This window comes from Rutilus rutilus (assembly GCF_951802725.1).
Source record: "Rutilus rutilus genome assembly, chromosome: 19".
In the NCBI taxonomy this organism is placed as follows: domain Eukaryota; kingdom Metazoa; phylum Chordata; class Actinopteri; order Cypriniformes; family Leuciscidae; genus Rutilus; species Rutilus rutilus.
The window spans coordinates 17,807,793-17,827,905 of NC_140232.1; the positions used below are offsets into that span (position 1 = coordinate 17,807,793).

At 36.0% G+C, this 20,113-nt stretch overlaps 1 protein-coding gene across 2 annotated transcripts in view; it reads right to left on the bottom strand.

Annotated features, from left to right (window-relative positions):
* The window catches only part of ncs1b (neuronal calcium sensor 1b), a 46,327-nt gene that overhangs the window by 8,350 nt on the left and 17,864 nt on the right, over positions 1–20,113 (bottom strand). For both annotated transcript variants that reach the window (XM_084390371.1, XM_084390372.1), the window contains 3 exons: positions 18,939–18,963; positions 4,523–4,661; positions 110–188 (listed from right to left, as the gene is read on the bottom strand). In XM_084390371.1, coding sequence (XP_084246497.1) covers positions 110–188; positions 4,523–4,661; positions 18,939–18,963 — 243 coding nt within the window. The remainder of the gene's footprint in view (positions 1–109; positions 189–4,522; positions 4,662–18,938; positions 18,964–20,113) is intronic.

The following is a 20,113-nucleotide window of genomic DNA, read 5'->3' on the forward strand; positions in this document are numbered from 1 at the left end:
TTTAAGACTGCTTCCTGTTTTATGACACATCTCACAAAGGTATTTCACTGCTTCTGTCGTTGACTGATTATCGCTTGAATGGGCTTTTATTAATCAAATACTTGCTTACAGCGGAGCTTTTCATCCAAGGTCCCGCGTGAGGTCACAGACAGGGCCTGAATGAACTCTGAGAACTCAATCCGTCCATCCTGTGAAAAAAAAAAAAAGATATTTCATTGCCCTGTCATCAAGGTGCCCAAAACCCAGTAACACTTTACACCATGCGATTTTATTAAACTTTGTTGAAATTCATTTCTAAAAGTAGGCCACTAATACATTTAGTAAAACTTTACAATAAGGTTCCATTTAACCGAAATTAATTATATTAGTTAACATGACCTAACAATTAACAATACTTCTAAAGCATTTATTAATCTTTGTTAATGTTAATTCCAACATTTCAAGTTTCTGTTAATATTATTTAATGAACCTGAGCTAACATGAACTAGTTAATCAAAAATACTGTTCATTGTTAATGTTAACAAAGATGAATAAATATTGTAACAAATGTAATACTCATTAGTTAATGCATTAACTAATAGGACCTTACTGTAAACTGTTACCATACAGCATTATTAACACTAAATGTTGTGTGCACTAACATTAGATTATACATTATTAACTAACAATGAACAATTAAAGAACAAATGCTTGTTCATGGTTTGTTCATGATATCTAATGCACAGCTCAATTTAAAGTATAGAACCTTATTGTAAAGTGTTACCCAGAAGCCTTAGTTGATTGGCAGATTAAAATGGGCCAGTGGACTGCTATTCCTATCCCACCCCCTGCTCTTCCTTGGGGCTACAGGCTGGCACCACTAGTCATTACAAGATGCATTCTGCTGCCAAATATCCAGCAGATACGTTATGGCACATTTTCTGATTTGTCTATTGAAACCTCTCTAGTCTAGTGCAAGAGAGGTAAATGAATGCAGTTTTATGTTATTTAGTATACAGGTTTAAAATCTTCCAAAATAATTCTTAAAACCTCAAGGGGTGAAAATTCTCAACTTGCTTGTTCAAACCTTACTTTATTGTGTGAATTGTTATTATTCACGCCTGGGCACTGTGTGGTCTTAAGGAACCTCTGAAGAGGCACTAACAATGACAGACAACATTTAGTTCCTATGTTTATTTATTTTTGCAATATATAATTTCAGACTGTGTCAGTGTCTCGTTTCATCAGAAGCACAACTTCGTTTTCTACTATAAAGCAGCTCAACAGTTTCTCAAAACGAAAATTGGTCTGATTTTGTTCGAAATTATGTCTTTGATTTTGCCTTAACTATTCCTTATCTAATAAGAACAAGTTATAAACAAGATTTCAACTTGATAACATGCATCAACCGTCCTCCATTTCACTTTACTTTTGTTTGGGAATTAAACATAAAAAATAAAAAATAAACATTATATGCCAAGATAAACAATAATAGATAATAAATAAAAGAGAAAATTAAGAGAAAATAATTGTAAAAATATAATAATAATAATAATAATAATAGAGTATAAGTTCATTTTGAAATTGCTATCATTATGTTATGTAACTCACTACATTGTGGCTAATGTTCTGGCTCGCTGATGGAATATGAAGCTTACTGAATTCCTCTGTATTACCTCAATCCATTTTTCACTTCTACCTTATGAGTTTTCCAGTCCCTGCTATAGAGCTGAATCTAACATGCAGTGTTAAGTTTCAGTCAAATACAGCCTTGAGGGCCAAAGGTTCAGTTTTTGTCTCACCAAGACCACAGAATTTCATTAAACCAAATTGCTGCATTTCCTATACGCCTCGGGCAAACTCTAGGTGACTCAACTTTCTTGCCCCCCTTCCATTTGTGAACTGTATTTGCTTCCATTGTCTCATGCAGTCTTTCAGGGAGAACAATAACAATAGTTAATGTCTTACAATGCTTCCACTATTCTGAGCACTACGTTTTGGAGGACAGCCATGCATTCCATCTTTTATCTCACTTTAAAGGGTGGCTTTCATTGTGCTCTGAGTTGTGTACCACAACGTAAAACATTATTAATTATATCCCTACAGACTTGCATTTTATATGATCTGCCTGAAATGTTATGTAGTCATAATGGTTTAGTGTTTCCTTGAAACTGCACAAAGTTGGGATCAAGTCAAGTTTATTGTTCCAGCTTATACAAGGTGTTGAGGTTTGGCTCATCATTGTGGCCCCATCAGCCCCTGCTGGTAAATGCTGAAACTACACAATTTGCATACATCACAAATACTTATAGTAATTTATCTTATAGTAGATATTTGACCAGGGCCTGATTTGTTTTGGAGGGCTCTCAAAAGTGTGAAATTGTCTTATATTTTTCCCTGTGTTTTATCTTTCATTGATATGAAGTGGACTGGGAGGAGTTAGCTTTCCTCAGATTATGTAGATCAGATCCTGATTCTTATCAATGTTAAAAACAATTGTGCTGTTTAATATTTTTGTGGAAACCATGATACATTTTTTCAGGATTCTTTGATGAATAGAAAGTTATTCAAATTTGAAAGAGAAATCTACATTATCAACATCTTTACACTCACTTTGAATAAATATAATCCATCCTTACAGAATAAAAGTATTAATAATTACTTAAAAAACATTCTTACCCAAACTTTTGAATGATAGTGTAAGCAATTAAATAATTAGGACAAGAGAGTATTTCTCATGTCAAGCTGATAAGTTAAACAAATAAACATGAATTATTTTCTATTTCTACATTTTTACATCGTACAGCTGTGACATAATACAATTTTTAAAAGGATAACGTAAATGTAATATCATAGAATAAGATTGGTAACTTGTAGAAACACACACTCAAAATACAAAACTCAAGCTGTTGTCAAACTGTTGGAGCACTAATGTCTGGGTTTTGCCTCTTTGACCTCTGCTCTACAGTCAGACTACTGAGTCTGTTCTGTAAGACATTACTGGAACTCTTAACATGCCATCTCCATAACACTGACAATGAGCCGGTGGCTGAAAAAGTGAACCTGAGGTGAAATGCATTGCAGAAGAGTGCAGATCACTAGAAAAGAGCAAAGGCCAGGGCTAATGTGTCTCACTAACAACAGCGGTACCTTTCAAAACCTATAAATTAACTTTAAGGACTTGTTTGACTGTGTGTGTGTGATCTCTGAAAGTGGTTTTGCTGCCAGACGACTCTTATCTGGCTGGGCTAACTGGCTTCTAATCACATTACAGATTGCACAGATAGCAAAACGAGGCTATTTAATAAATAATTTATAATGGGAACCAAGCACAATTCCCAAGAGAATGGGAATAATTAACTTTTCACCTCCCATCCATATTCATACTGTTCTGTTGCAAAGCCTGTTGTCTCTCGCTGTCTGCTGCCTATCCTAACAGTCAACGAACCTAATAAGTGACTGATGTAGAACACTCTACATAGACATCGACTGCAAATACTGCTCTGCATTAGAGACTCGATTTGCAACTGATTGCAATAGTGAGGCAACAGAAATGATGTGAAACATAATTATACACATAAAAATAAGCAAAATCTTATATTGTTATATTATTATTTAATATTAATAATTCTAATTCAATATTTTAAACAATATTTATATATTAATAAATTAATTATGTATGTTTATAATTCTCTTATTTCATTTAAAATCGGGTATCTAGAAAGCAGCGTTAAGTTGCCGACATTTTGGGACAGCATTCGTGTCGAGAGCTTCTATGATGCACTAGGTTTTGAAACAGAGCACCAGTTTCATTTTTACACTAACGTACACCGATCTCACACTTAACACATATCTTTTTTCCTAGCTCATACACAGAAACACACCTAAAAATGACACTAACATCTGAGCAGAGAGATGGTTCACTCTCACAAGCACCATCCAGTCATAAACCACTTTTAGTTTGTTCTTGTCTTCTTCACATGGTCGACTCATGTCAGTATTTTGATCATTGCTGGAACTGTGAATGTATTCCTATGTGTGTATGAAAGTCTGTAAAAAAAGGCATTTATGCAGCAACATAGTGATCTGACGTCATTAATAATTGTTCATTATGTTCATAATATGGTGCATTATTGCTGTGAAGTGCACACAAATGCTTTTCCATCCAGAATGGTTATTTTTATCAGCAAGGAAATGTTTTTTTATACTGTTTAAATTACTTTTCTCTTTTATTTACATATTTATCATTATTATTATTTTATTTTTTTGTTGATGTTGGCAATATATCTAATTTGTGCTCAGATTCTTTTAATAACTTAGCTCAGTTATGTAGTTCATTAGGGCATCTATCAGCAGAAACATGTACTATTAATCAAAAAAAAAAAAAAATAACCCGTGAGTCGTGACCTTTAGAGATAAAATCACTGTCTGTGTGAATGGGACATAAGAAAAAGACAGAGAAAGAAAAAAAGATATAGAAAGAATGTCTCCAACCCTAAAGAAGAATCTGTTGTGCAAGACCAAACAGTGATGTGCACTTCACCTTGTTCTCGTCAAAAACATTGAAGACAAATGAGGCGAACTTGGTGGGGTCGCCAAAGGGGAAGAACTGCTTGTAGATCTTCTGGAAACCTGCAGCATCAAGCTGACCACTCGGGCAGTCTTTTATGAAGCCCTTGTACCTGGAAGAGGAAAAACAAAACATTATATTTTCATACGATGTCTTTGATATCTCTTATATGTTGTGGTATCAAGGCACTCATGAAAAGTGGGCAAGAAAGAGAAGACTGATAAGTATGTGAGCAAAGCACCTGACTGGTCTGCACGCTAACAAAATAGGCTTATGCCTTTGTAATCTGCCTCCTGCTTCAGGAGATCTCTGAAGTCTGTTCTCTTTCTGACAGTTAGAAATAATTTATGGCTAGATCTGTCAGCTTCCTGAATCCCGCAGTGACTTGAGAATGACATTAAACAAGAATGAAACTTTCACAAAACTACAGGTATAAGACAGATGTCTCCTGTCTACTATGACCTGCTGGTCGAACTATATATACACAGTACTGTGCAAAAGTCTTAGGCATGTTAATATCCCCATTAAATGCATTAAACTGATCAAAACTGACAGTCAAATCATTTATAATGTTACAAAAATACTTCTATCTCAAATGCTCTTTGTTCTTTTGAACATTCTATTCATCAAAGTATCCTGAAACAAAAATGTATTACACTTTCCACAAAAATATTCAGCAGCACTTCAAAATTGATAAAAAAATATATATATATATTAAAAAAAGTTGTTTTTTTTAGCAACAAATCAGCAAACTAGAATGATTTCTGAAGGATCATGTGACACTGAAGACTGGAGTAATGATGTTGAAAATACAGCTTTGCCATCACAGGAATAAAAAAAAATATATATATATATATATATATATATATATATATATATATATATATATATATATATATATATATATATATATATATATATATATATATATATATAATGCTATTAATAATAGTATATTCACATTATTGCTGTTCTTACTGTATTTTGTTCAGATAAATGCTGCCTTGGGCATCAGAGACTCTTTCAAAAACTTCTTTTTTTTTAAAAACAGTTTGAGTTATGTATCTTAGTTTAAGGATGTTTACATATTTTACATGGAAAACAAGACAAACTAACAAAGAAAATGATTATTTTGCAGTGAATAAAAATGGAAAAGAATAGACCTTTTTATTTCCCTTTTCAAGATTTTTTTTAGATAATCTGTGCAGGACTGGTGAGCTGCATTTCAAGGTACAACAGACCTGCACTTTGAATTATTTAGCTCTCATAAATGCGAATTCCAATTCCAATCAAGCGTTAATTTTCACCTGTGCAGCTGCCTGTCACACTCAAACTCTGCATAGCATTTATAACCACTAATGTCAAGTTCACCCAAGTAGAATGTTAGTGCAGCTTAGCTTATTATAGAATGTGAATTCATGCTGTTATGTGACGTGAACGTAAAGAGACGCTGGGAAAATTCTAATGGAGATTCAGTGTGGTATAAGTCATAAGTTACCAAACTCTCTCATCAGCCTCTCTCTTACTCAGTTTGTCAATTTTTCTCTCCCTTTCCTAATGATAGGTGGCAGGAACTTCCTTCTTGTAGGAAAGAAGACTCTACTAACATGAGAGCAGGACAAGCGGAAGGCCATATGGGTCTGTTTGCATAGCTGTTTTGGTTTGGACTAACACCAATTTTGGCTCCAGACTCTGATGCCTCAATACTAAAATCAGTACCAGACAACTAATAAACAGCCTTAAACAATGGATGAAATAGTCAAATAGGACTGCAGCTGGTTTCCCTGCCAGACCAACTGTAAAGTGCCTCTAAAACAAGCCAACAGACTGCTAAGAGAAGCAGGAAAACTTAAATCTTAAGGGACAGTCACACAACACTCTGACTTCCATTCATATGCATGCAATGCAGGAGGACAGGAAACACAAGCTTGAGCAAATTTCACTGTGCTCCAAAGTTTGATGAACGCTGACTTGCAAATTCGTATCACGTGAAGACGTAGGATTTGCAGTCATGTTTACATAGAAATGCACAAATTACATCGAAATTTGTGTGATGAAAGTCTACTGTGACTGCGGCTTTAGGCTGATTTAATCAGTTTTATTGTCACCACCTCTGTGCATATAGGCAGAGTATATCGGTCTATTAAAAGCATCAGACTCCTCAATTTCTTAATGTTACAGAAGTAGCAGACGATCATGTGTTCTGTATTGTGACGTATATCGAAGAGAAACAATTTTTGGATTATTAAAAAAGATCATAATCATTGGTTGTAGATTGGATGGAGGCAGATGTGAATGCAAGCTTGCTGGGATGGTGTTTAAAGGGTTAGTTCACCCAAAAATGAAAATTAGCCCATGATTTACTCAACCTCAAGTCATCCTAGGTGTACATGACATTCTTCCTTAAGACAAATACAATCTGAGTTATATTAAAAATGTCCTGGCTCTTCCAAGCTTTATAATGGGAGTGAATGGCTGGAAAAAAATTTAAGCCCAAAAAAGTGCATCACTTCTCATTTAAGTCCAGCATTTATGTGTACCAGAGAAATATTTTGTACACAACCACAAAACCAGTCAAAAATATTTTCTGCCACATGCTCACACAAGCATCTCGCAGAGGGTCATTGGTCTGTATAGCCTCCTGTGGCTTTATGACGCCATCCTCTTGCCACATGCAGAGCAATGCCAACTGTGTAACGTCTCAGCAATTGGCCCATTACATCACACTGGTCAGGAAAAAACACTCAGTCAAGCATAGTCGGATGATTCACAAATCAATTTGGGCTATTTTTAAAGCTTCAAGAAAACAGAAAGGAGAAAATGTTCTCTGTAAGTATGATTCATGCTTTATCCATTCATTGGCAAAGGGGTCTGTAGGTGGTTTGGGAGGGGACTATTGCGCTCTGTCAGTGAGCCTTGAACAACCTGCCACCTCTCAACACACACACACACACACACACACACACACACACACACACACAGAATTCAAACTCTCCACAGTATTAAGCATGCACAGAGTGAGCACAGAGCAAACGAGAAGGGTAAAAGCATTTCGTTCTCGGTTAATCCGACTTGATTGCCGCTTAATTTAAGGGAGCCGCTGTTGTCAAAGCAACGCCTGGTATTTTTTGAAAAGCGAGGAATGCAAAGCACTTACAGTACACTTCAAATATGACGTGCATAAATGCAGCACTAGTAAAAAAAAAAAAAAGATTTCAAATGAAAACAAATTTGCCCCCAAACATTGGCTTTCATTTAGACAGGATAATGACCTGTAGGAATCTTACATTTCAGTGTCTAAAAGGCACTTTCTAATTTCCAAGAAAAGTCGCCTCGTTCTCTAATTACACATTATTGAACTGTCTGTAAAAGTCCCACTTTTGACTACTATGAATGTCAGCCTACAATATCAGTCCAGACGATCTGGATCACTGATGTAAAATCAATAATTATATGCCATTTCCCTGTTGAAAAGACCAATATGGTCCAAGCTGTTTTTTTAAGGTTTGGTGCAGGTCTAAGTGGCAATATCAAATATTAAGGTTTGATGTCAGTTTGGCGTTTGTGGTTTGCATAATCATATTTGATGTAGTCTGGTTATACACTTATTGATAATGAATAAAGGCTTAGGCCTTATTTTGAATGTTCCATTGACTTTTGATGTATGGAAAAAATAGCTGACATTCTTCAAAATCAAAATTTATATATTTTTTTGTGTTCCACAGAGTAAACATGAGTGTGAGTGAATAATAACAGAATTTTTGAGTCAACTACCCTACTCCTCTCCTTGAATCATTTAAAAATGTAAAAAAATCAGGTGTTCATCTGAGTGGTCTAAGAGCTTGCTTCAAATGTTCACACTTGAAATGGGAATACACACAAAAAATGACTATATTCAAGGAGTTGTTGTGGTTGTAATAAAAATAGTAACAAATATGCTATATATAACAAATATAGTTAATATTAAAAATTAAAAAAATCCGGCACAGTCCAAGAACAAACACATGCATAAATGAAGACATGACACTATATAGAACATTCCCAACACACACACGTAATGGAAAGAGAAACGATAAAGGAATCTGAATGCATCTGTGTTCACTGGAATTTACTGTACGCATTGATTTAATCAGTGCTTTATATGATGACAGCGTATCATTTTTGTAACTTGTTTTTGTTCTTGTACACTTACAGTCTTTCCTCAATCACTTTTGCTCAATTCTCAAATGAAAATTTTCTCAAAACAATAAGTTCAGATCTATAAACTGCCATTTTGTGCAGTATAGTAAGCAGTCAGTGTCAACAACAAGGTAGTCCAAAAAATGAAATTTGCAGAGGTGCAATAGAGTTGTGATGTCCCATTAAACAGCTGTGACAATTATACTTAAAGTTTAGTGTTAAATGAGAACTCCGGTCAATTTTAACATTGAGCTCATTTTTTTGTACATTTGGAGTGCTGTCAATACAGAGAACAACGACAAAAATCGGTGTTGCCTACACCGAGTTATTCTATTTTTAAAATTTGCACCCTATTGACTTCAATGGGGCAAGTAGTAAGCCTGCTTTTTAGCCTCTTAACATCCTTTAAGTGTCATTACAAGTGCACAGAAAATGTGAGTGATTCCTTCCGAGTGAACACGGGTGGATCTGACTGCAGTAGATGTTAGAGATATTAATAAAAATGAAGTTAATTCAGCCAGCGCTCATACCTTTGTTTACATCCTGTTTTCGGTCGAAGTCCACAGTAGTCGATTGTCGAGTTCACGCGCGTGATCATAGGTACTAAACCTATGCGCGTGAACTCGACAATCGATTACTATGGCCTTCCACCGAAAACAGGTGGCATTGACAGCACTCCAAATGTACAAAAAAATGAGCTCAATGTTAAAATTGACCGGAGTTCTCCTTTAAGACAAAATGAGCCAAAGCATTTGAGAAAAACTGTAACATGACATGTTCCTGCATCAACATCCGTGATCCCCCGGAACAATTTTACTTTCAAACTCATGTGAATTTTGTGGTATCAGTCAGGAGTTATTAAGCAGAGAACACACAAAAAAGGAGTAGCAAACTTCATCCATCTCATTTACTCTTCCCTTCCGTTCTCACACACATTACGTCATTACACAACAGTTCAGACTTCCTTTTCAAAATAGTAGTCCACATTAGAATTTAGAAGAATTGTATTGGTAGCTCTTTTCCATGCCATTTAAATGGAAACTGAAGCTTTTAGCTTTACAATGGACACAAAAGTCTTCTTAAGTCATACAATAAGACCAAAACTTAAGCCATTACTTACTGAAAATGTTGACACCCAGCTCAGGAGTTCATGGGAGCAGTAGCAATGTTTAATTTGTGAGCAAAATGTGAGTCAACTCTTTTGAATTAATCTGCTGCTAAAGATCACAAAACCAATCTAAATGATTTATTTCACGAATTGAACTGAATAGATTCTCAAGTTCAAATCACTAACTTGTTGATTTGGTTGCAGATCCAGTCCTCCTACTGGAGGGGAAGATTATCTGTGAATAATGACTTAAATTTCAGTCTATTCCCCACATAAAGCTATCATATGGCCTTGTGTGCGTGTATAATTGTTTAGCAAGGCTGCTGACAAAAGCTTCGCCACCTTTGCAGTATAAATACAGACTTTCATTGTGATGTCCAGCACACACAAGTCCATTAGCTCCTGCAGGGGAAGACAAATGACTAAATTAATCGCTCAGATGTTTTGAGTTGTTTCTCCCAAGGCTGTTGGTTAACCTATGCACAGCCATTAATTCAGCCACTGGATTATTAGCCGCCGCAAGACAATAGTTGGATGATCAATACACATCAGCGCATATAAAAACGGCCATTTATATGCATATATAGGGAATGGAACTCCTGGTTAATACTGGGAATTTTATTTCTGTATGAATTACCAGCGACAGAATGTCTAGGTCTAGTATAAGAGGACAATAAATGCTGTAGCCTATACCGAAGAGAATGCAATCTGCCAGGCTAATGTCACAGTTTTCTAATTCAGTTTGAGATCAGGGAGGAAGATGGTCATGTCAGTTTCATTACATTTCAGCTCTGAGATTGAAAGACAAAGATTAAAATCACTATCACACAAAAAAGATTAGCCTCAAACATGCCTGACAGTCCGTTCACTGACCATCAGATGAATATTGCTAACTGGTTAAAAACTGCCAGTTCCACATGCTTTATCCAACTCCTGGAAGTAAACACACCGGTTTTAGCAATAAACTTAAGAGGGCACCTTAACAGCAATTTAATATCCATGACCAGAACTGTATAATCTGCTTTGTTTTGTGTGAAATAACTTGACCTTATTACTTTTGAACTGACAGAATTTCTGATATTTTTACAGTTCTTCTGTCCAATTAGTTACAGACATTGCTGTGCCATTATTCAAACACTATAATATTGAATTGAATTGAATTTATTTCAGGATAACCCCTTGAGATGTATCATCTCATTTTCAAGGGGGTCCTGCGCATATGTACAGACACAAAGGTTAATCACACAGTACATATACAAAAAACACAGATACAAACATATATACAAAACAATACCGCGCTCACCTGCCCTTGCACCCATAATTAACATAGCACACATATTAAAGTATATTTACAAATAATCAACCGAATACATAATAAAAAAAATAAAAAATAATAAAAATAATAATAATAATAATAAATCGATTATCAATATGATACCTTATGACAAAATGTAACATACAGGATAACGTCACATCTCACATGGAAATGTAAAAGAATATCAAGATAAAGAAAATAACAAAGAAAGTCATAATTGTACACATATTACTAAATGTTTTTTACATGAACCAATTATATGTCATACCATTGGTGTCCCTAATTACAAGAACATGTAGTTTTAAGAAAAGAAAAAAGTGACGATTTGAATAACCCAAATTTAGAAATAGACCTCAAAAAAAGAGGAAGGTTATTCCAGTCATGAGGGGCTTTATATTGGAATGCTCTCCTACCAGCTACAGAAAGTAACCTTGGTACCAAAAAAAATGTTGAACATTGGAGGTGTCTAAGTGAGTATGTTGAGCAATAGGGTATTAAGTGCTGTTTCAGGTATGCAGGACAAATGGAATGAACACATTTAAAAATAAACAGAATCCAGTGGTAATCCCTACGTGGTTTCGGTTGCAACCAGTGTAGTGAATCATACATAAAACAATGATGAGTTTTAAATGGACAGTTCAATATAAATCTGCAAAGAGAATTGAATACAACATTAAGGGGTTTAAGATTGGACTCAAAGGTATTAGTGTAAACTATGTCTGCATAATCAATAATTGGTATTACCAGTTGAGAAATAATTTTTTTCCTGACTTGAGTCGAAAAACAATTAATTGATCTGTACAGAGTGTTAAGACATCCATATACTTTCTTAATGATATTATCAATGTGTATCTTAAAGGTAAGGTTGGAATCGAGCCAGAGGCCCAAATATTTAAATTCTTCCACAATCTGCATAAGGGACCCATCTAAAAACTTTATTTCAAAACAGGAAGCACAACGGCGATTTTGTATCGTGGAAAACACCATGCAGCAGGACTTCTTCATGTTCAACAGAAGTTTATTAATGAACAGCCACTGTTGTACTTTATCAAAGTCAGATTGAAGAGTTCTTTGAACTTGCAGCAAATCCCGATCAGAGGTATAGATGACAGTGTCATCAGCATAAAGCTCTAATTCACAATGAGAACAAACATGTGCCAGGTCATTGATAAAAATAGAAAAAAGTAAGGGGCCTAAAGTAGAGCCTTGAGGAACACCTTTATCAACAATTAAATAATCTGACTGGAATCCTTGGTAAACAACACATTGACGTCTATTATGCAAATAAGAGTTGAACCAGAGCACAGCATGTTTATTCAAACCAATAGAGTAAAGCTTATCCAGTAGAAGATAATGGTCAACCATATCAAAGGCCTTTGAGAGATCAATAAAAGCAGCTCCAGTGAAATGACCATTATCAAAACCCGAGAAAACATCATTTGTCAATTTTAAGAGAGCAGTTGAAGTAGAAAAATTGGATCTAAAGCCAGATTGATGTGGAGATAAAATGTTATAATTATTAATGTACTCAGTTAGTTGATTAAAAATTAATTTTTCAAATATTTTAGCAATAGAAATCGGACGATAATTATTCACATCAGATTGATCTCCACCTTTGAAAAGAGGTGTCACTCTTGCAGCTTTCCAAATTTGTGGCACAGTACAAGTAGTTAATGATAGATTAAAAAGATCTGCAAGAGGAAACATCAATATGTGAGCTGCAATTTTGATAAACTTAGCTTCCAGATCGTCTGGTCCTATACTACACTTTAATTTAAGGTCCTGTAATACATTAAAGACATCAGTAGGCATGATCTTTTTAAATGAAAAAGAACCAGCAGGCATAGAAGAATAAGAAGACCATGCCAAACCATCAGGGCAAACAGATTTTAAACTACATAAAGACGAAAAATGATGATTAAAGGCATGAGCTATATGCAAAGGATCAGATAAAATGTCATTATCCTTGCATATTTGTTTCACAGAAGTTTTTTTATTTTTGTTAAGAATGTTATTTAAGTGATTCCAGAATTGCCTAGGATTATTGAAATCACGAGAAAAGCAGTCTCTATAATAATTAGATTTGGCATTCCTAGTTTCAGTTTTACATTTATTCCTTAACTGCCTGTATATTATCCCATCCGATTCATCTTTTGATAAACGATATTTAACCCAAGCTTTATCCCTTTGTTTGAATAGTTGGAGTAAATTAGAATTTATCCATGGTAAATGTCTACCTTTGACTTTAATCGTTCTCACAGGAGCATGTTTATCAATTACGGTTTTAACTTCAGTATAGAAGAAATTCCATGCCTCTTCCACAAGTGGAATTAGTTGAAGCCTGTCCCATCTAATATCTACTAGATCACGTATGTAATAATCAACATTAATATTTTTACATTGCCTTATTGTGATATATTTATAGGGGGAACTCTGTATTTTAATTTTCCAAATGCAGTATATTATAGAATGGTCACTAAAACAATCTGATAAAACACCCGATTTAATAATCCTATCCGGATTGGAAACAAGGATCCAATCAAGCAAGGTAGAAGAACGGCCATCAACTCTCGTGGGTTCTTTAATTAACTGAGTAAGGCTTACACTACCCAAAAGATTTCTATCACCTGAGGAAGATCGATCCAACCAGTTATTATTAAAATCACCTAATATGATCAGTTCATTGTGTCTATCAAGAGAATTAATAGTAGCCAAGATACCATTTAAGGAATCAGTGGGAGCAGAGGGAGGTCTGTAAATATTACCGATAGTAAGCTGTTTATTTTCATGAAAAATTATATTAGTAAAAAGACACTCAAAGTTAGTAGGCTCAACATTAGGAGAGACACACTCAGATACCAGATTTGTATCAACATAAGTAGCAACACCTCCTCCTCTTGATGTCCTATCAGCTCTATATAAAACATAATTATCAATTCCGACCTCATCATTAGTGATTCTGTTATGAAGCCATGATTCAGAAATAGTGATTATATTAGGTTTATGTAAAGCAGCCCATACCCTGAGAAGATCAATTTTAGTAGCAAGGCTCCTGATGTTGAGATGAATGACTTTTAATCCTTTAATTAAATCAATAACTCACAAATAAGTAGTAGGCATATAACAAATAGGGTATAAGGAGCAGTGGCGAGGACAACAATGTTAACAAATTTTAGACAAACAAAAACAAAGACAAATATAAAACAAAAAAGACTAAACAAGCAAAACAAATAATCCATAATTGAGCAATAACTATAAAGAATAAATGACTCAGGGAGTCCCAAAACCCACATAAATAAGAATAATTGTTTTCTATAAAAAAATATATATTTTTACTTTATTTTAATCATTTATCGGTTCCTAATGGTTTCACAGTGAATAGCCTACATCAGATAAATTAATAACTAAACAAATTATGAGTAGTGTATGTGACAAAGACTACTATATTCTGGAGTGCCAAACTAAAAACTCACATTAGCTACTCATAAGCAGAGCAAAAGGACAAACCAGATCAGGTCTCAGACTATCAACCAGCCATCAGCAGGAACAAAAAAAAAAAAAAAAAAAAAAAAAAAAAATTTTTGGCTAAAGCAGAAAAGTCGAGACAGAACTACTGCTGTCCAAACGGTATCAAAAAACAACCAAGCCTTCAAAAAGAGCAATATGGCATATCTATGCAGTTGAGTAGCAAATTAAAATAAAACAACAAAGCCCAAAACTGCAACGCATAGTAAGGAAAAACAGCAGTAAGTTCTACGTTAATTAGCAGGAAGGAGTAATGCTGCATATATAGTCTCTGGCTTCATCAGCTGAGGAAAAATTTTCCTACCTCCCTCCTTCGCATTGATGGAAAGTCTTGCAGGAAACAGTAGCGCAGGCTTAAGTCCAAGTTTATAAAGGTCCGACATAACTTCACGATACTTGAATCGCTGCTCCATTACTTCGGGAGTGTAATCCTCATAGATCGCGATAGATGTTCCACGGTACTGAAGCCTTCCCCTTCTAGCTCTAGCTTCACGTATGATAGTCACTTTCTGCTGGTACCTTAGAAGGCGTATAATAACTGGCCGAGGCCGCTGACCTGGGCTCGGCCTAGCAATGAGAGCACGATGAGCCATGTCACAATCCGGCAGAGAACCCAGAACACCCTCACCGAACACCTCCATCAGAAGCCCCGCGAAGAAGGAAGTGGGCTGTCCGCCCTCAATTGATTCAGGTAGGCCGAGTAGCCTAATATTGTTGCGGTGACTACGTGATTCCAGATCAGCCACTTTAGCCAGCAATTTAGCGTTATTTGCCGACAATGAAACACAGGAAGTTTCCAAAACTGAAATACGCTCATCTTGCATGTTGGCATTGTTCTCAAGTGCTGAAATTTTCTGAGCATGATCAGACAAAGTCTCTTGCATACAGTCAAGTTTAGTTTCGAGCGAAGAAAAAGAAGCTTTAAAATCCACAGCGACTGATTTCCTGAGATCATCCAAGAGACTAGAAAGAGTCGCCACATTAAGCTCACTGCTGGTAATTTCATCGGTAGCAGCCAATCCTGCATTTTGATCCTTCCGATTTAATCTAGTTCCTTTAGCAGCCATAGTGAAATCAACTTATCAGGTTGTTAATAACAAACAAAAAAGTCGTGGGAGTGAGACTCATGGAGCTGCCGCTACACCAACGCACTCGCGGTCGTCATTTTGGAATAATATGTTTTTTGTGTGTGTGTGTGTGTGTGTGTGTGTGTGTGTGTGTGTGTGTGTGTGTCAATATTTTATATAATTCATTTCAGATTTAATTTCAGACTCCAATTTTATATGTCGGTTCGGTGGTTTCTTGCTAAGGGTGGAGTTCTTGATTAGAATAACCAATATAAAACCAAAACAGTCATGTGAAAAAGAAAGTACACCCACTTTGAATTCTACTGTTTTACGTTTCAGGACATACAAAAAAAAAAAAACATCTGGTTCTTAGTAGGTCTTAAAATGAGGTAAATACAACATCAGATGAGTAACAACACGACATATTACACCGTGTCATTTTTTATTTAACAAAAACTAGGCCAAAATGGAGAAGCCATGTGTGACAAATTAAGTACACTCTAACTGATTCCATTGGAATTAAGAGGGTAAGTAGAAGTCATACACTGCTAATCAAATGCCTTTGATTAATTGATCATCAACCAGTGTGATCACCTCTATAAAAGCAGAAGTTTTGGCAGTTTGAGCTAGAGCATTTAGGTGTGTGTTAACACAATGCCAAGGAGAAAATACATCAGCGATGATCTAAGAAAAGCCATTGTTGCGGTCCATCAATCTGGAAAGGGTTAAAATGCCATTTTTAAACAATTTGAAGTCCATCATTCTACAGTGAGAAAGATTATTCCCAAGTGGAAAACATTCACGGCAGTTGCAAAACTTTCCAGGATTGGACTTCCCAGCAAATTCACCCCAAAGTCAGACTGTGCACTGTTCAGAGAAGTCGCAAAACACCCAAGAAATACATCTCAGACTCTACAGGCCTGAGTTAACATTTTAAATGCAAAAGTTCATGACAGTATAATGAAAAATACTGAACAAGTGTGTCTTGTTTGGAAGGGTTGCCAAGAGAAAGCCTCTTCTCTCTAAAAAGAACATGGCAGGACGGCTTAGGTTTGCAAAGTTGCATTTGAACAAACCACAAGACTTCTGGAACAATGTCCTTTGGACAGTCGAGACCAAAGTGGAGATGTTTGGCCAGAATATACAGTGCCATGTTTGGCAAAAAACAAACACAGCCTATCAGCCATAAACACCTTATACCAACTGTCAAGCACAGTGGTGGAGGGTGATGATTTGGGATTGTTTTTCAGCCACAGGACCTGGTCACCTTGCAGTCATTGAGTCAATAAAGTATTCAAGACTCAAATGTGAGGCCATCTGTCCAACAGCTAAAGCTTGGACAAAATTGGGTCAAGCAACAGGAAAATGACCTTAAGAGAGCTGTGCATAAACATATACCCGCAAATCTCAATGAACTGAAGCAGTGTTGTAAAGAAGAGCGGGACAAAATTCCTCCACAATGATGTGAGAGACTGATAAAGCCATACAGAAATCGATTACTTCAAGTTATTGCTTCTAAAGGTGGTTCTACAAGCTATTGAATCATTGGGTGCAGTTAGATTTTTACACATGGCTTCTCCATTTTGGCTTTATTTTTGTTAAATAAATAATAACACAGAGTAATATGACTAATTTGTTAAAGACCTGCCAAGGACCAGATGATTTTTATTATGTCCTGAAAAGTAAAACCACAGAGTTCTAAGAGGGTGTACTTTCTTTTTCACATGTCTGTATACACTGTTTAAAAGTTTGGGGGGTCTTTTTTTCTGAAAGAAACTAAAACTTTTATTCAGCAAGGATACATTATATTGATCAAAATCATGAAAGTAAAGACATTTATAATAGATTAATTTAATTTAATATTTCATGCTTTTCTTTTGAACTTTCTATTCATCAAAGACTTGTATCATGTAAAATGTATCATGGTTTCTACAAAACTATTAAGCAGCACAACTGCATAATGATAATGCAACATTGATAATAATAAAAGTTCATAAATTACATTTCAAAATAGACTCATACAGAAAACTGTAATTATTTATTTTAAACTAATAATATTTCACAGTATTACTTTTGATCAAATAAATGCAGACTTGGTGAACATAAGAGACTTGTATATAGTATGCATGGTAATACTTGTAGGTTTTTACATCTACATATATACACACACTTCTGACATTTGTGCATCAAACAAGTACAGTGGCTAAAACCATGAAAATAAAAGCATATTTTTGCACCTTCAGCTCTGTGTTACTTTAATGACATCATTCACCCTCAGGAAGGATCCTTATAGGAATGATGGGTACTGAAAAGGCAACGGTACAGAACTCTGATAGGCGTAGTGAAATCTTACTCAGGAAATTCAAAAGCACCTAAGCTCACGTCCCACTGCAGCCTCACATCCACGTCCTTCCTCACTGTTTTTAGGTCTACCAGCAGCAACAACAGAAATGAGTCAACAATTTAGCCTGGCAAACACCCAGGGACACACAGTGCCAGGGCTGGAGTGACCTTGGGCATGCCAAAAAAAGGTGCCATCACAGACTGACGTTAAGTGAGGTGTGCCAAACTACACACTCCTGCTCGCTGACATTTGGGCAAATTAATGAAAGGACAGACTAAAGTTACAGTCAAATCTGTGTTTCAAAGACACTGAGATTTTTCCCCCGGGAAGCAAAACTACCAAATGATGAGAGGAAATAGAAAATGATGCTGTGATGGCCAAAGCAGATGGAGATATAAAAGCATGATGTACCCAGTGTGCCAAAAAAGACAAGAGGAGAGGAGAGGAGAGGAGAGGAGAGGAGAGGAGAGGAGAGGAGAGGAGAGGAGAGGAGAGGAGAGGAGAGGAGAGGAGAGGAGAGGAGAGGAGAGGAGAGGAGAGGAGAGGAGAGGAGAGGAGAGGAGAGGAGAGGAGAGGAGAGGAGAGGAGAGGAGAGGAGAGGAGAGGAGAGGAGAGGAGAGGAGAGGAGAGGAACTATACAACTGTATGTGTAGGATGGACGATAGATAGATAGATAGATAGATAGATAGATAGATAGATAGATAGATAGATAGATAGATAGATAGATAGATAGATAGATAGATAGATAGATAGATAGATAGATAGATAGATAGATAGATAGATAGATAGATAGATAGATAGATAGATAGATAGATAGACAGACACATAGAAAAATGCATAGATAAACTTACCATTGCTGAACCTCTTTCTCTGTAACTGTAGGGGAAATAGGAGAGAACACAATTAACAAATTATTGAATTAAAGGCTAAAGTAAAATACAACAGATTTGTCAGGCAAACATGATCAATACAGAGACTGTCTCATGTGATTCAGCCTGTTTCCTTCTGGAATGCACAATATTACTACTTTTTACAGTCTCATTTGATAGTTTTTATTTGCTACTTAAAGGGCAACCACCTTTGCAAGCATGACCTGTGCAGGGGTGGAAAACCAGTGTCTCTTGGACATGGTGACAAGACACTACTAACAAAGCGGGGTACTTTTTTTGAGTGTATTTTGTACTAGTTACTCTATGTACCTTTGCTGACATTTTTCATGCTCTAACAACAACATTACACACTAAAGAACATGGGGGGGGGGGGGGGGGGTCATAATAGGACCCCTTTAACTAACCAACTATCAGAAGCAAGGGAGGCAAGAAGCAAAGATGGCAGTGCCTCCTCAAAACAAAACTGGACAAAAAAAATCCACAGAACAAAAATAAAACAATGCAAATATTATGAAACATGACATTACATTTTTTTTTATAAATCACTAGTTTTTCTAAAGTGACATACTAAAAAGTATCTTGTGGTCCTAGAATTGTTTCTACTCTTAACAGTGCAGCTGGACAGCCGGTAAGTCCATTTTATGTTCTCGGTTCCGTTTTCTGTAAAGTGTGTGTATGTAGTAAGCACATGACACAGAAGACTGAGAGCAGTAAACAGTCTTTTAATAAATCCAACATAAACAAAACTCAGGAGATAAAGCAAACATGACACAGAACACTGAACAAAGGACACTGAGGACTTAAATACAAGGGAGAGCTAATGAACTGAATAGAAACAGGTGAATAATTAATTAGGAACTATGGAAACTAATAATCACAGGGAACACAGGCAAATTAGAAAAGGGAAATAAAGTAAAAGTTTGCATTGGAACTTTTGATTCTCCCTCATCTTCTTCTGCCTGCACCACACCGTGACAGAAGATCGGACCGCCCAAAATGGACGATAGGGTTAAAATGATTGTCATGGCTCAGGAGAGCCAAACGTTTTTTTCAAACGGTGTCTGGAGAGCGTCGTGCCTCGATCCGGAACACAGCCAGACCCAAGGCTTTTTCACGTCATGCCCGCCATGCCTGAG